This window comes from Pseudochaenichthys georgianus, unplaced genomic scaffold, assembly GCF_902827115.2.
Source record: "Pseudochaenichthys georgianus unplaced genomic scaffold, fPseGeo1.2 scaffold_731_arrow_ctg1, whole genome shotgun sequence".
Lineage (NCBI taxonomy): Eukaryota > Metazoa > Chordata > Actinopteri > Perciformes > Channichthyidae > Pseudochaenichthys > Pseudochaenichthys georgianus.
The window spans coordinates 45,330-61,947 of NW_027263284.1; the positions used below are offsets into that span (position 1 = coordinate 45,330).

The 16,618-nt window shown below is 44.2% G+C and overlaps 1 protein-coding gene across 1 annotated transcript in view; it reads right to left on the bottom strand.

Annotated features, from left to right (window-relative positions):
* The window catches only part of LOC117444093 (MAM domain-containing glycosylphosphatidylinositol anchor protein 2-like), a gene marked incomplete at its 5' end in the record, with an annotated part of 45,707 nt that overhangs the window by 14,548 nt on the left and 14,541 nt on the right, over positions 1-16,618 (bottom strand). Inside the window, 3 exons of the mRNA XM_034079809.2 lie at positions 2,799-2,976; positions 7,551-7,699; positions 14,479-14,751. Coding sequence (XP_033935700.1) covers positions 2,799-2,976; positions 7,551-7,699; positions 14,479-14,751 — 600 coding nt within the window. The remainder of the gene's footprint in view (positions 1-2,798; positions 2,977-7,550; positions 7,700-14,478; positions 14,752-16,618) is intronic.

The window sequence follows — 16,618 nt, forward strand, 5'->3', positions numbered from 1 at the left end:
GTTTCTGAGAATAACGTCTGTGTCGCACCACTGATCATTTGGTGATTGTATCATGACATGAACAGAAAGAAAGTTGTCTCCTGTCGCTCAAACGATACAAATAAAATCCTTCACACAAATTCACTTTTTAGTTTCATTTTGCTGCAGCCTTCGTGCACAGCAGTACATCGCTTAGTTTCCCTGGAGGCATACTACATTGACTATGGATAGGAACTAAAATCCTCTTCACTTTAAAGCAGAAACCTTTGAGGAACATCGTTCAGTGTTTCTCAAACTTTTTCATACCAAGGACCACTTAAAAAAACACTCGCGGACCACCTAACTCCACAAATATCCCAAAACACATAGTTTTTCTAGAACAGATTATAAATCGCCTGGAAATGGTACAAACAGGTGGCAACATGTGTGACGAAGGTGTTGCCCTGGGCTTTATCATGCAATAGAAATTGAAACGTAAGCTTATTCCATCGCGGAGATATTCCCATGAGAGTGTGGAAAACTTAAATGTATTTATTTATTTCAAATGTGAAATGTTACCAATATACTCACGGACCACTAGGGGGCGCTCACGGACCACTAGGGGGTGGTCCGCGGACCACACTTTGAGAAGCACTGGTATGAATGATTATGAGGTCTTATAACCTTTTATGTTGTCCACAGCTGCTCAACATTTAAATAAAAACGTCTTTATATTGGCAGTAGCACAGTCTGGCTTTGGTACCAGATGGTCACTGGTTCGAGTCCCATAATGATCAACAAAAACACACAAAAGTGGTGTGTACTGGTAACTGGAGAACAACCAGTTCACTTTGTGGGCCCCTCTGAAGACCCAACTGCTCCTTGACGCCAACATATTGCACCTCTCCATAATGCATGTATTTATGAATGTATATCAGACCAAATGTGTTAAGGATGGAGAATGAAACTGGAATATTTCTGTTGTGGGATTAATAAAGTTCTTGTTCTTCCGGTTCTTCTTGATCTTCTAAATCCTTGCAGACACGTGAGGGCAGCAGGGCAACTACAGTACGTTGATACATGTGATATTTAATTGACTTTACTGCAGCTCAGAACAAACACCTGTAGATGTCGGGTGGCGACCTGCAGAGGGTCATGTGACCGAGCTGAGCACTGACAGCAGGTGGAGGAGTTTACCTTCACAGCGTCAGGTGACGAGGCGTCTGAACTTCCTGTTTGAATATCCCCCTGTGAGGAGTTAAAGTGACGATCAGGAGGAGGTGAGGGGCGCGAGGCGTTCACTGACAGTCTGTCAAAACTCCACTTCAGAGCAGCGAAACGAATCGTCTCTTTTGTTTTCGTTGTGTGTCGTCGCGTCCCGCTGTGAGTGTGTCATCAGTCACTTCTCTTTTGTTTTACTTCACTTTGAAAATTCTATGCTGTTGCGGTTTTAGTTTTTTATTCCCGTCAGGATTTCTGTGTGACATTTATTTATCATCTTGTTTTTCTAGTGTTTCTTTTTCATAGAGTCAGCAACACAACACAACACCGCATAAAATAAAAAACATCTCTTAAATCTCATATTTAGGTCTCAATCCTTCTGGGCTGAGCACAGGTATGAATATTAATAAACATGCTATAAAAACTAACCTCTCAAGAGACTTTTTTTACATTTAATCATATTCCCTGTTTTCTGAACTGCTGTTGAATTTCTTGATCGAATAGAGTCAGTATAATATAGACAGCAAACTCACCACTGTAAAAACCATTGTCCCTGCTTAACAAACTGCTGTTTTTATTCTCAGATTATTTATATTAACTCTTAAAGGTGGGGTAGGTAAGTTTCAGAAACCGGCTCGAGATACGCTTTTTGTTATATTCCATGGAATGCTCTAAACATCCCGATAGCAATGAATATCTGAAGTGCTTTGACAAAAAATCCATACAAAAATGTCATCTGCAGAAGCTGTAGTACTGTAAAAAGTACAACCAATCATCTGAGCCGGCTAAAGTAACTGGATGGCCTACCTGCCTGTCAGCCTTCCATCGGGGCACACACTTATCTCGTGCCCTCATTGGTCATGTGCGCGTTCGTGTGTGTTGGGGGAGGGGCTCTGTGAGGAAGTGGCAGATTTTCTCCGGTTGTGTATTTTCAAATTCTAGCGCACTCGAGCCGGTTTCTCAAACTTACCTACCCCACCTTTAAGTTGCGTTTTTTCTTTAATCGATGTTAACTCCACTTAGCATGCTGAAATGTTTTGCATACATATCATAAAAGCAGAACAAAGGAAATTATTCAGTGCCGTCCTTTTGTTGCGAAACAGCTTTGCGGGAAGTGTGGAGTTGCATTGGCAAACGCTTAGGCTACCCTTTATAGTTAGTAGCACAACGGAGTAATGGTAGAAGGTACATGGACTGTATCCATATAGATATGTTGCCAGTCTTTAAGACCCCTCAAAGCGCTTTACATTTACAAGTCACGATTCACACCCCATTCATACAGAGCGATTACATGAATTATTGAAGGAAAGGCATCGTGAGAAATGTGATGTATTGTTGCAGGTGGGTGGCACGACCACAGGGGGCGCCACACATCAATATAACGCTACAGGTTTGAAACAACAACAACAAAAAACTTTGCAAAATGTATTTCGGGAAAGAATATAACTGTGGACTATTAAAAATGTGAAAGATTTGTGTTAGCCTGTTCCCGGTTGGCTAACATCTTAGCTAGTAGATCATAAATTATTATATTGAGAATGTCGTTTCTGGAGCGGATACAAACGGAAAAAAAGTGGCAAATTCGAAGCGATATAGGTGTTGAAGAGAGGAAACGTTACCGCTGTAGGTGATGATGCGCTCGGTGGCGTCGCCCTCTCCGTAGCGGGTGATGGGGGTGAGGCGCACCAGGTAGGACTCAGGTTTGATGAGTTCAGTCAGGTTGTAGGTCAGCAGCTCTCCCTTCTGGACGTTTCCCTCGATGGGAATCTCCTGCTCCCACCAGCGGGACTGAGTCATCTGAAACACACACACACACAGAAAGTCGGGTTTGTCCCGAATGAGGCGGAAAAATCACATTTCTCTGCCATACACTGACCTTAATCTTTTCCTCATCATAACCTGCATTCTTACATCATTCTGAACGTTCTGCACTCTTTGACCTGAGATCCAGACTGTCCATAGAGAACGCTTAGAAGACTTTTTATTTTAGAGAATCTCGTTGGAAACTGGTTCTGTCCTCCTTTTACTCAAACCAAGTTTTGTTGACCATAACAAAAGAGAGGGCTATCCAGGCAAGTGGACAAACAGATATTCATCTCCTCCGTTAAAGAAGTGTATTCTGTCCACACGACCTCCGCTATACAACATATCTTCGGCCGAGCGAGAACGCAAAAATGACTTCAAGCGCTTGCCAGGCCAGGAGGTGGCGATGAAGGCCACGTCAACAAGGTGAAGCCGATTATTCTTTGGCAGTTTTTCGCAAATCATAGGAAAATATTTAATATATCTGCACAAAAGCTGCAATGTGTGGACGGACGACAAGGTTGAGGTGCTGCTGACTGTCGATTTATAATACAGTTCTGACACATACAAGAACCATCTGCGTGCGAGGAGATGGTGTGATTTAGCCGGAGATATGTGTGGTGAACACTTCCTCCTCCCCCCTCTCTCCCTCCCTCCTCCCCCCTCTCCCTCCTGTAAGTTCGTAGTCTCACTAAGTATCTTCCTCCAGTCTCTCTGCATCCTTGTCTTCTTATCATTTTCTGTCCTATCAGCTCTCTCTCTCTCTATCTCTCTCTCTCTCTCTCTCTCTCTCTCTCTCTCTCTCTCTCTCTCTCTCTCTCTCTCTCTCTCTCTCTCTCTCTCTCTCTCTCTCTCTATCTCTCTCCTCTCTCTCTCTCTCTCTCTCTCTCTCTCTAGCACACTGCTTGGTGTGAATGAAAAGACAGGACAGTTGCCATGGCAACAAGCCCTCCTCCACCTTCTCCTCTTGCTCCTCTTTCTCTAAGCCAGGCTGGTGCTGCAGGAGGAGCATCAGGGACACTCTGTGTGTAACAATCAATTCAATTCATCACATTGTAATAATATACTAAGTGCAATATCACACATGACACTTTAGTGTCAGGAGACCTTCCGGCGCACAACACCGTCTGTCCTGAGACCCTCGCAGGTGAGGGTCCCAAAGAACTCCCACAGTTAACGGAAAAATGGTAAAAACTTCGGGGAGAGCAACAGTCAGTCTCCCAGGCAGGATTTTCAAGACCCGCTCCCGCCCCGCGACGTGCAATACCGAACCCGCCCCGCTACCCGCACATATTGCTAATTAGTTCCGCAACCCGACCCGAACCCGCATATAGCCTATATATGAGCAGTGAAAACGTGCAATTATTAACACGTGCAGTTGCATATTTGTATGCATATATGTTGGTTCTTTGCTCATCTAGGAACCAGAAGCCTCCAGACGCTGGGTTTCGCTCGTGAGGAAGTGTTATTGAAAGTGCTGTATTCTCCGTAGAGAGCTTCAGCTCAGCCGTTCAGAATGTGGCTCAGCAGCAGACTGATGCGCTGCAGAGGTTATGGTTATGCGCGGTCCCGCGGGGAGAGCTCTGATTCAAACATTAAACTAAATTATTATTATTTTAATATATTTATTATGCAACACCCGGGTGCATTTCTTATGCATATGAACAGTGTGTGTGTTATCCGAGTGTGTGTGCGGGTCCTCCGTCCACTCTGATTTGATAAAATCCGTATAATGTTTATGTTAAAACTTAGGTTTAGTTTATAAAAAGTCAATGAGTATGCTTTTCTATGTTTATGATTCTATCGTGTCTGCAAATATTTAGTTAAATAAAATTAAGTTAATAGAAGAAGTGTGTATCATATATTTGTATGTATATCGTTTACTATGATATATTTATCAACATGTATACAGTCTGTAGAGTTCTATCCAAAGTTCAGGAGTTTTCCTCTGCGTTGATCACCTGATCTCGTTCTCCGTTAATCACCTGTGATCTTTATCAAACTGACAGTGTGTAAATACTTAGCTATCAGTGCCTTTCTCTTCTTCCACGATGACAGATTTCTGCTGGTAGCTCAATTCTAGTGACTCCCGATGGAAGTGTTAGCATTCAAAGTTCCTGCAGTTTTGTAGTAAAGGTAAATTATCCCTGTTTCTTTGAGAATGTGGTAAGGGACTACCATGGGCGCGCAGCCATTATGTGAGGGTGGGACAAGTCCCCCCCACCTGTGAAAAAGATTAGTTTAGACCCCCCCCCCTTTTACCATGCGGAAAGTCCATGAAACGGTCTCTCCACTCGCCACTCTTTGCCGGCGCTAACAGTTCATGAGCGTGCTCCACTAACACCCGGATATAGGCGCTGTTATTAAAGAGGTGGAGGAGAGTCCTCTCCTGTCAGACTGAGAGGCTGATAGCTACAGCTCAGTGAGGTGAAGGACTCTCTGAGGGGTGGAGGAGAGTCCTCTCCTGTCAGACTGAGAGGCTGATAGCTACAGCTCAGTGAGGTGAAGGACTCTCTGAGGGGTGGAGGAGAGTCCTCTCCTGTCAGACTGAGAGGCTGATAGCAACAGCTCAGTGAGGTGAAGGACTCTCTGAGAGGTGGAGGAGAGTCCTCTCCAGTCAGACTGAGAGGCTGATAGCTACAGCTCAGTGAGGTGAAGGACTCTCAGAGAGGTGGAGGAGAGTCCTCTCCAGTCAGACTGAGAGGCTGATAGCTACAGCTCAGTGAGGTGAAGGACTCTCTGAAGGTTTAGATAGTCAACTTTAGTCTCAAACAGTTTGAATCATTTATGTAAATAAGTATTTCCAAGGCACACCTTTATTTGATCATTATAGTTGAAAAACAGGTGTGAAATAATGCTTCCTTCGCCCATGGGTACGACACATTCTCACCCTGAAACAGACTCCATTGGACTGCATAAAGACACAATCATGCGCACACCAACACACCGTCCGATTGGTTGAATCTGAATATGTTTACTGGCTCATAAAGCCTGTGGACTTGTTTACGGCCTCGTCGGTTTTTATTGGCTGGAACCAACGGCACATAAAAGACTTCATGATAGTGATTTGTCACATTTACGACTAAAAACACCAACATCTCAATAACAGCTCGTAAACAAGAACACGAGAAGTACACAGATGATAACAAGTCATTACAAGAGTCGTAAAAACTCTGTTTTATATATTTGATTAAATAACAAACATACTTTATATGTAAAAAATCTAGCTGCTGCTTTTGATGAAAAGTTTCAAGGACTGATTATAAATAGTGATTTATTAAAGCAACAGTCTTGTGTTATATATATATATATATATATATTTGTTTTCCTCAATACAGCCGGACTTTATATTTTCACGTTTAAACAAGTCTTCCTAAAACAGCTGGTCTTTGTTGTTGTTATTTAATGAGGGATGAAGTGATTTGTTGTGGACTACTTTCAGCAGCGTATTAATCCACATTTGGCGCTCTGGTGAGTATTGGGGGCAGCTGGATGATGTGGGAATGAACTTCATTGTGTTCATGGTTATGAAGGAATATGTCACCAAGAGTTTGTTAAATAGTTTGTTGATAACAATGGAGCGCTATGGCACAGAAGATAAAAAGGCTTTGACACACACACTTGTTAGTAGATAGACAAATACCGTATTTTCTGGCTGGCCCTGCGACTTATACTCAGAAGCGACTTATATATTGTATATGCGTTCAAACTACGGCCAAGAGATGGCACTGTATACTATCGGGACAACTGAAAACTGCTGTACCAACGAAGAAGAAAAAAGTCACGGCAACCGGGAGGATGCGTCACGTAACTTTCCAGGATGTTGTGGGATGGATGGACACAGCATGGGCTTCAGAGCCGACCGACACCATCCTGTCTGGATTCAGAAAGGTCTGATCGGAACAGCCCGGAGCAGGACACGCTGCTTCATCCACACCTCGGTGTCGCTGTTAAACACTTCCCCCGGAGTTGGCGAAGGTGTTCAACATCGACACAAAGGATGGAGACTTCAGTGGATAAATGCGACTTATACACCGAAGCAATTTATATGTGTTTTTTTTCTCTTAAAGGTGGGGTAGGTAAGAATGGAGAAACCAGCTCGAGTGCGCTAGAATTTGAAAGTACACAACCGAAAGAATCTGCCCCTTCCTTCAGACTTCCTCACAGAGCCCCGCCTCCAACACACACGATCGCGCACATGACCAATGAGGGCACGAGATAAGTCTGTGCCCAGATGGAAGGCTGACAGGCAGGTAGGCCATCCAGTTACTTTAGCCGGGCCGGCTCAGATGATTGGTCGTGCTTTTTACAGCGCCACAGATTCCACAGATGATATATTTGTATATATTTATTGTCAAAGCATTTAATGTATTCATTGCTATCGGGATGTTAAGAGCATTCCATGGAATATAACGAGTGTTTCTGAAGTGAATGACCTACCCCACCTTTAACAACAACTGTTTTGATAAGAGCGACTTACACACAGGTTTGACTTATAGTCTGGAAAATATGGTAGATACTGTTGGTTGGAGTCTGAACGTGAGCCTTGAGATAACAGTTTGACCGACCTGTCTGATGCCGAGTCTGTAGGCCAGGATCCGGTCCACGGTGCCGGGCTCCATCTGGGTCCACTGCAGCTTGAAGCCGTAGACCCGGGGCCGGTTCTGCCACAGAGCGCTGTACGTGTCGTAGTAAAACTCCGGAGCGTGGGCCTTCCCTGAGGAGACACAGGGCAGGAAGCAGAGAGAGAATTCAACTACGATTCCCAAGGTGCATTTCACTAACAAACACCCAATCACAGAGATGCACACAAAGCATTACGCTAAAGCAACCAGAAGCACGATCAAACAGTTTGAATGTTTCACTGTCGCATCGATTCAGTCAATGAGGCAAAGAACACAACGGGGAAGTAGAAGGGTGTGTTAATATTAGAGGCAGCAGGATTATGAAGCTTAAGTTAATATGACAGTAAACTGTGTGTGTGTGTGTGTGTGTGTGTGTGTGTGTGTGTGTGTGTGTGTGTGTGTGTGTGTGTGTACAGTACATGTGTGTAACAGCATGTTTTTATGCCTCCCTGTCACTTACACACATAGTGTCAGTCCACTTGTGTGTGTTCCTGCTGATGTGCAGTTTGGAGGATTAAACCACCAAAGAAGAAATACTCACCTGACTGGACGAAACCTCCAACATGGCCGACCTGATAACACAGAGCTGAGTCCTGATTGGCTGACTCAGCTGCATCCACAGGGACACATTTTCCCTTTAAACTTCATTTCAGTAGTTTGACAAAATAATCCGTACTCAGTGTCCATTTCCTGGCTTTCCTTACAGGCGGTGGGACAGAGTTTACTCAGACGTCATGATAGCTTCATGAAAAACAAACTTAAACCCCAGAGTATTCAGGACCAGATACTGCATGAGTGCAGAGCTAAAAATACTAAATATTTAATTAAACCACAACTAAAACACAAGAGAATATTGCACACATATTACACCGACTCAAAATAGCAGGGAAATGCAATTAAATATTGAACCAAACCGAAATAAATACATAGAATATTGGAAGTCATTGCCATTAATCTCTCGCTATCCACTGCATCCGACACACATACATCTCCCCCAGCATCCACCGCCACAATTTCTCCCCCCATCTCCCTGGACCTCCCGAGCCTTCCTCCTCCCCACGGCCGCCTCTCCCAGTTCACTCTGGTTACCCCCCCTGAAATACTCCAACTGATCAGCTCCTCCAAACCCACAACCTGCTCCCTTGACCCTCTACCCACCCCTCTACTGAAGTCCTGTCTCCCCGTCCTCTGCCCCTACCTTGTCAACCTTTTCAACTCCTCCCTGTCCCAAGGAACCGTTCCCTCTGCCTTCAAAACTGCTGCTGTCACTCCCATCCTCAAGAAACCCGGTCTGGATCCCTCCTCCCTCAGTAACTACCGTCCCATCTCCAACCTCCCATTATCTCCAAACAACTCCACCGCCATCTCCAAACCAACCAGCTTTTTGAACCCCTTCAGTCTGGTTTTCGTCCCCACCACAGCACAGAAACGGCCCTCATCAAAGTTCTCAATGACCTCCTCACCTCTGCTGACACCGGTTCCCTCAACATCCTTATCCTCCTCGACCTGAGTGCAGCCTTCGATACCGTGAGCCACACCATCCTGCTTACCCGACTCCATGACATCGGTATCGAAGGTACTGCACTCAGGTGGCTCCAGTCCTACCTCTCCGACAGATCCCACTTCATCTCCCTCAACAACCACTCCTCTGCCACAGCTTCAGTCACCCAAGGTGTTCCCCAAGGTTCAGTACTCGGCCCCCTCCTCTTCCTCATCTACATCCTCCCCCTTGGTCAGATTCTCCGCCAATACAACCTGGACTTTCACTGCTATGCCGACGACACCCAGATTTACCTCAGCACCAAATCCCCCCACAACCCCCCCCTCACCCACATCGAATCCTGTGTGACTGCAATAAAATCCTGGATGCAACACAACTTCCTAAAACTCAACAGCAATAAAACTGAACTCCTCCTCATCGGATCCAAATCCACCCTCAGCAAAACCCCCAACCTGACAGTCACCATTGATGGCACCCCTGTTTCCCCCTCCACCCAGGAACGCAACCGTGGCGTGATATCTGACCCCACCCATCTCATTTTTTCACCTCCGCAATATCGCCAAACTCCGTCCCTCTCTCACCCGCCCCGCAGCTGAGCGACTCATTCACGCCTTCATCTCCTCCCGCCTTGACTATTGCAACTCCCTCCTCTACGGCATCAGCTCCACCTCCCTCAATAGACTCCAGCGTGTCCAGAACGCAGCCGCCAGACTCCTCACCCACACCAAATCATGGCATCATATCACCCCGGTCCTCAAAGAACTCCACTGGCTCCCCGTTTCACACCGCATCCACTACAAACTCCTGGTCCTCACTTTCAAAGCCCTCCACCATCTGCCCCCCCCCCCTACCTCACTGACCTCCTCACCCTCTACCAACCACCCCGGTCCCTCAGATCCTCCTCAGCCGATTTGCTTTCAATCCCCAAGGCCAGACTCCGGAGCTTCGGGGACAGAGCCTTCTCTGTGGCAGCCCCGAAGCTCTGGAACTCCCTCCCCCAATACCTCCGTGAGTCTGAGTCCCTCAGCCTGTTCCAGTCCCGCCTCAAAACCCACCTCTTCAACTCTCTATCCATAAGCCCCGCCCCCTCTCAATCAACTTCCTCCTGACTGCTTTTCTGTTGTGTTTTGTTTCTTTTTGGTTCTGTCTTTGTTTTGTTTGTCTACCCTCCCTCCCAAATGTAAAGCGTCTTTGGGTTCAGAAAAGCGCTATAGAAAATTAATATATTATTATTATTAAGTAAGTTTGGACCAAACCAGAGCTAAAACACCAGGGAATTTTGGATCAATATATTGATTAAACCACCAGAGAATATTGGACTAAATGTTATACCAAATTAAAACTAAAGAAACTGAGCTTTGGACCAAATATATCGATATTCAGGAACAAATATTGGACAAATCCGAGCTCAACCTTCAGAGAATATTAGACCATACTCATAGAAATACAAAACAAACACTGGAAATAACCAAGCTAAATATATTGGACTCGGTATTGGACCAAATCAGAGCTAAAACACCGGGGGATAATGGCCTTAATATCTGACTAAAACAGATTAAACAACGGGAAAATATTGGACCAACCCAGATAAAGAAAACTGAGAGTATCTGATATAAAATGGACCAAATCAGAACAAAAGGGGCGGAGTGGCGCAGTGGGCTGTGCGTTGATCATCAGATCAAGGGGGTGTTGGGGGACACCAGTTCGAAACCCGCCACTGCGTCAGGCCGTGGTGTCCTTGGGCAAGACACTTCACCTGGATTTGCGCCTGTGGGTATTGTCCACAGTACGTGACCATTGCATGTCTGAAATGTGTATCCTGTCTGGATTCAGAAAGGTCTGATCGGAGCTGATTCTGATGGAGAGTCTGAGGACATGCTGCTTCATCCACATGGTGCTTCATTCAACAGCGACACAAAGGATGGAGACTCCAGTGGATAAATGCGACGCATACACCGAAGCGACTTATATATGGGTCTGGGAAATGTGTATCTGTAAAGCGCTTTGAGCTCTGGAAAAGCACTTTAAAAATGTAATGAATTGAATTGAAAAGAGAATTCAGAAGAAACACGACCCAAGCAAAACAAAACAACAAAGAATATTGTATTATAGTTAAACCAAAACAGAATATTGGAATAAATAGTAGACACTAACAACTACTGTATAACACCAGAGATTTTTTTACTAGCGACCAAAGCGGAGGATTTGCACCAAACTGGGGATATTGGACCAAACCAAATCGAATGTCTTTCAGAGCAATATCTTCTTGGGTCCTCAGTCCCATTGACAGCTTTTCAAATCGGCCAAAATAACTCCACACCAAACCGAGGAAATAGTTCCTACAAACTGAAGCAAACATGTGAGTGGAGAAAGATGTAGAGAAGGTATAAGTAAAGTCTGGAGAGTGTTCCTGTTGGAGTTTTGTTTTACAGTTTGTTGTCGGATTTTCTGTTCTGTGCTGTCAGGTTTATTCTGAAGCCCTGCTGCCGTCTCATTGGCTGCTGCGGGATGAGCGAGGTTTAAAATGCCACCGGCGTGTTCACACCTGATTAACAACACAAACTTCACCTCAGCAACGACAAGCCTGACATAATCGCTGTTATTTTCCATCAGCTCTCCGTCCTGCGCTTACAACGTCCCCTCTTTAACCGCTTTCTGCTGCTGCCTGCAGAGCGCGCTGCTCGTCGGCGTGATAAGAGGCTTAACGCCAGCGTGGAGTGTACAGGACGAGTCTCTGCAGGCGAGCTTTCATCAAGGAGGCGACTTCCTGTGAGAAGTCTGGGGTTCACAGAGCGGCGCTTAGTCAAAAACAGCAGTCTGGAGATTCATTGGCGTCTCCACATTTACGTTGGAGATAAAAACGGCTTTCTATATTCACAGAGTATATTTCTGTTTTACCACATTTTGATTCTGATAAGCAAAGTCAGCGTTTGAGGCCAGACGATAATTATCCAAAAACTATTTCGGAAATGTGATCATTTAGTCCTCGTTTTCTGAGTTGTAATAGTTTTCCAGACTTAGTTAAACGTGTATTTTATCCATGCAAGGTTTCAAAACTACAGAGCCACCAAAAGGAGACGCCAGGAACACATATTAGACCAATCCAAGATAAACCATCGGGGAATATTTGACTTAATATTTGATCAAACCATAAAAATATCTTTCCAAGAAGCATCAGATACATTCTTTGGTCCTCAAATAAGTTCGAACGACAGCTATTGACCGACACATGCTTCAAAGTTCATATGAACGTGTTAGGGAATGGAAATATTGACTTCAGAGACGCCGAAAGTTAACGCTATTTTTCTTTCTAGTTGCTTACAAAGAAACTACACTGAACAAAAATATAAACGCAACACTTTTGTTTTTGCTCCCATTTTTCATGAGATGAACTCAAAGATCTAAAATATTTTCTATAAACACAAAATAACCATTTATCTCAAATATTGTTCACAAATCTGAAAAAATCTGTGATAGTGAGCACTTCTCCTTTGCCGAGAGAATCCATCCCACCTCACAGGTGTGGAATATCAAGATGCTGATTCGACAGCATGATTATTGCACAGGTGTGCCTTAGGCTGGCCACCATAAAAGGCCACTCTGAAACGTGCATTTTTGCTTTATTGGGGGGGTCTGGGGGGGTCCGAAAACCAGGCAGTATCTGGTGTGAGGGGTCGGGGTAGGGTTAGGATTAGGGTTAGGGTAATGTTGTGAATCGAGTGGCCTGTGTTCGTCGTCCATTACATACGCCTGCCCATACCATAACCCCACCACCACCATGGGCCACTCGATTCACAACATTACCCTACCCCTACCCCTATGTACTGTATGAATCTGATATGTATGGCTATTTGTTGACTGTGTTGGATCAGGTTTCTGCAGCAAGGAAATCAAATAAATCTAAATACAGATAGAAGATTAAAAGCAAAAGATAGATAGACTTTTAGTAAAGTGGGGAAATGGTTTCTCTGCATTTGACCCATCCTAGTGTTAGGAGCAGTGGGCTGCCATTTTGAACGGCGCCCAGGGAGCAGTGTGGGGAACGGTGCCTTGCTCAGGGACACCTCGGTAGCACTTGGTCTTGCCGGGACTTGAACTGGTGACCTTCCAGTTGCCAAGCCAAGTCCCTAAGGACTTCGCCACCACCGCCCGCAAAAATACAGTATGTTCCTTGTCAACGAAATTCAGCAGAACACAACAGATGAACACACACAAAGTCTGAATACATAGAAGTCTGTTGTCTGTTAGCCTTAAACAGCAGAGAGGCAGCAGGTATTGAAGAGAGGAAGTTTTCTAATCGTCTGAAGTGTTTGTTGTCAGTTCAGATGTTTGAGAGGATGTGAGGGTTTCCCGGAGCGCTTCGCATTATTATTTATGACACTTAAAAAACTCCCCAGAGGAAACTCTCTCGCTTCAGTGTGCCAACACACAGGATTTAAAGATGAAGATAAACTCTAATTAATCATCGTGTTCTCGTCCTGGAGATGTTAGCACTTTGAAAGCAGCTTTAAAGTTCCCAGCAGACCTGAGGCCTGTTAGCAGAGTCGCATCAACAATACTGTGTGTTCACCGGAGACACGAGGCAACTTTCAAGAAACTCAAGACAATTCCGTGTCAAGCCTCAGGAAACCCGGGATAAGTCTGTGTCAAGTTTCAAGGAACTTAAAACAAGGGCATGCCACGTCTCGAGGAACTTCAGACAAGTCAATTTCAAGTCCTGAGTAGAAAGAAGTCGATGTCATGACGCAATATAGTCGAGACAAGTCCATGTTAAATCCAAGGTAATTGAAGGTACGTCCATGCCAAGTACCAAGTAACTAGGAACAAGTCCATGTTAAGTCTCAAGCAACTCTAGACAAGTCTCAAGTGACTCAAGAAAAGTCCACTTCAACTCTCAAGTCATTCAACAAAAGTCCATGTCAATGTCTCAAGTAACCTGAGACGAGTCCATGTCGAGGCTCAGTAACTTGAGAGAAGTTCATGCCAAGTCTAGTCTGAGACAAGTTAAGTTTCAAGTCTTTATATACTGATTCAAATGAAGGCTCAAGTCATTCGAGCCACGTCCCCGTCAAGTCTCAAGTCACTCAAGACACGTCAAGTCTTTCCTGAAACAAGTTAAATTTACTGTAAGTCATTCAAGTCCAAATAAAGTGTCTCTAGCCATTCAAGATGTCAAGTCAAGTATTGTCCGAGACCTGTATGAGTTAAGTCACAAGTCATTCAAAACAGTTCAGTTCAGTTCAGTTCATGTCAAAATCAACCAGCTATAACGCCAAGAAATATGTTAGACCCCAGAAGAAGAGAACCCAACCTGTTCACATCTTCAGGTGTCAGACATCTTCCCATCATGCACCAGTCATCAGAACTCACCTGTGACCAGGAAGGTGCAGCGGCCCGCCCCGGCCTCGTTGGTGATGTCACAGGTGTACTCTCCGTAGCCCTCGCGGTTCAGAGCTTTGACCTGGTAGCTGGTGTCGTCGCGCTGCTCGCTGAACTGTCCCACGGTGAGGAGGCGGGACCCCAGCTTCCACTCGTACCGGAGGAGGCGCGCAGGGTGGGCTCTCAGCAGGCGGCAGGTGAGGCTGAACGCACGGCCCAGAGCCTGCCGGATCTCTGTGTACTCCGGCTCAACGTTGGGAGGAACTGAGAGAGACAGAGAGACAGGAAATATAAGACGAAACAACTTTGTTTGTCAAGACACTGTAGAAACCCCAGAACTATCATAACATATCTGTTAGAAAAATATCAATCGTCACCGGCTTGAGCTTCAATATCAGGATCCATGTATTTATTATGCGCCGGTGAAGATGGCCGCATTGTCCTTTGGCTCCTCTCCAACTTTGCCCTTTTTTGTATTTTTGTAGTGTTTATTTATTTGTTGCCGTTATGCCATATTCCAATAACTTGCATATAGACTCTTATTGCACTATTTCACTTTTTTAAACTATTTTTCTTTTTGTATTTACTTGCTCTATATTTTTCTGTTTATCTGTGTTTTGTGTTGCTCTGTTGGAGAAACCTGTGACCTAAGATTTTCATCGGCATAACTACACTGTAGCTATGTTCATATGACTAAATAAAGAACCTTGAATGGAAGTAGTCATCACATACAGAGCATTTGGTACAACTAGTTCCTGAACAGTGCCCTTCACATGCTGATATCCAAGAGAGGGAGTTACACAGTCACAAGATGGAGGAATACCGGTTCTTCACGGTAATCATACATGCCGTCATGTACAAAATAATGACTTTTTCTCAAAATCTCAAACTTCTGTCATTTTCTCAAAATCTCAAAATCCTGACAATTTTCTCAAAATTCTGACAATTTTCTCAAAATTCTGACAATTTTCTCAAAATTCTGACATTTTTCTCAAAATCCAAAAAAATCGGACTTTTTCTCAAACATCCGACTTTCTCAAAAATCAGACTTTTTTTTTCAAATATCTGACTTTTTCTCAAAATTCTGACCTTTTCTCAAAATCACACAATTCTGACTTTTTCCTCAAAATCTCAAAATCCTGACAATTTTCTCAACATTTTGACATTTTTCTCAAAATTCTGACATTATTCCCAAAATATCGGACTTTTTCTCAAAATTCTGACTTTTTCTCAAAATCCTGACCTTTTCTCAAAATCACACAATTATGACTTTTTCCTCAAAATCTCGAAATCCTGACTTTTTCCTCAAAATCTCGAAATCCTGACCATTTTCTCAACATTTTGACATTTTTTTCAAACATCTGACTTTTTCTCAATCATATGCCTAAAACAGTCCTGATGCTCTTCTAGGTAATCATACATCCTGTCATGTTCACAGCTACAGTTGGGATACCTTTGTTATCATGTTACTCTGATATTGAAAGAGTACATTCAATATTTTCCCAACAATATCGGAGAAATGTGTGGAATATGACGCAGGAGTTTTGGTGCAATTGAGGTGCCAGTAGGAACCCCTCAACACGTTGTTGCTGTCCTGGCTCCAAAATGGTGGAATTAGTTTCCTATTGATATCAGGACAGAGAAAAGTCTACATATGTTCATCGCAGATTGACGGAACTCGGCTGGGAGGGACTGAGAGAGACAGGAAATATGAGACCATGCAATCAAGATGAATGTTGAAAGTAAATAAAGTTGTTTGTAAAGACGTTGTAGAAACCACAGCACTTTATTGACGTAAAGGTTTCAAGAGATCCCATATTAGTCATGGAGAAATGTGAGCGATACGATGCAGGAATTTCGGTTCAATTTAGATGCAACTGCGAGTGGGACCCAGATTAACTTGCTATCCTGGATCCAAAATGGTGGAACGAGCTCCCCATTGATATCAGGAGAGCAACATCTACACATCTTCAGAGACTGAAACACAGTTGTTTCCAGGGCACCTTGGCCAATGAAAAAACGAATCTCACTTCTGTACATAGTACCTGGAGATGTTACGCTTACTTAAGGCCAATGCAGCAGCACTAACAATGGTGGGTCTGGTTTAAAGCTAATGTACTTGCAGGACTGT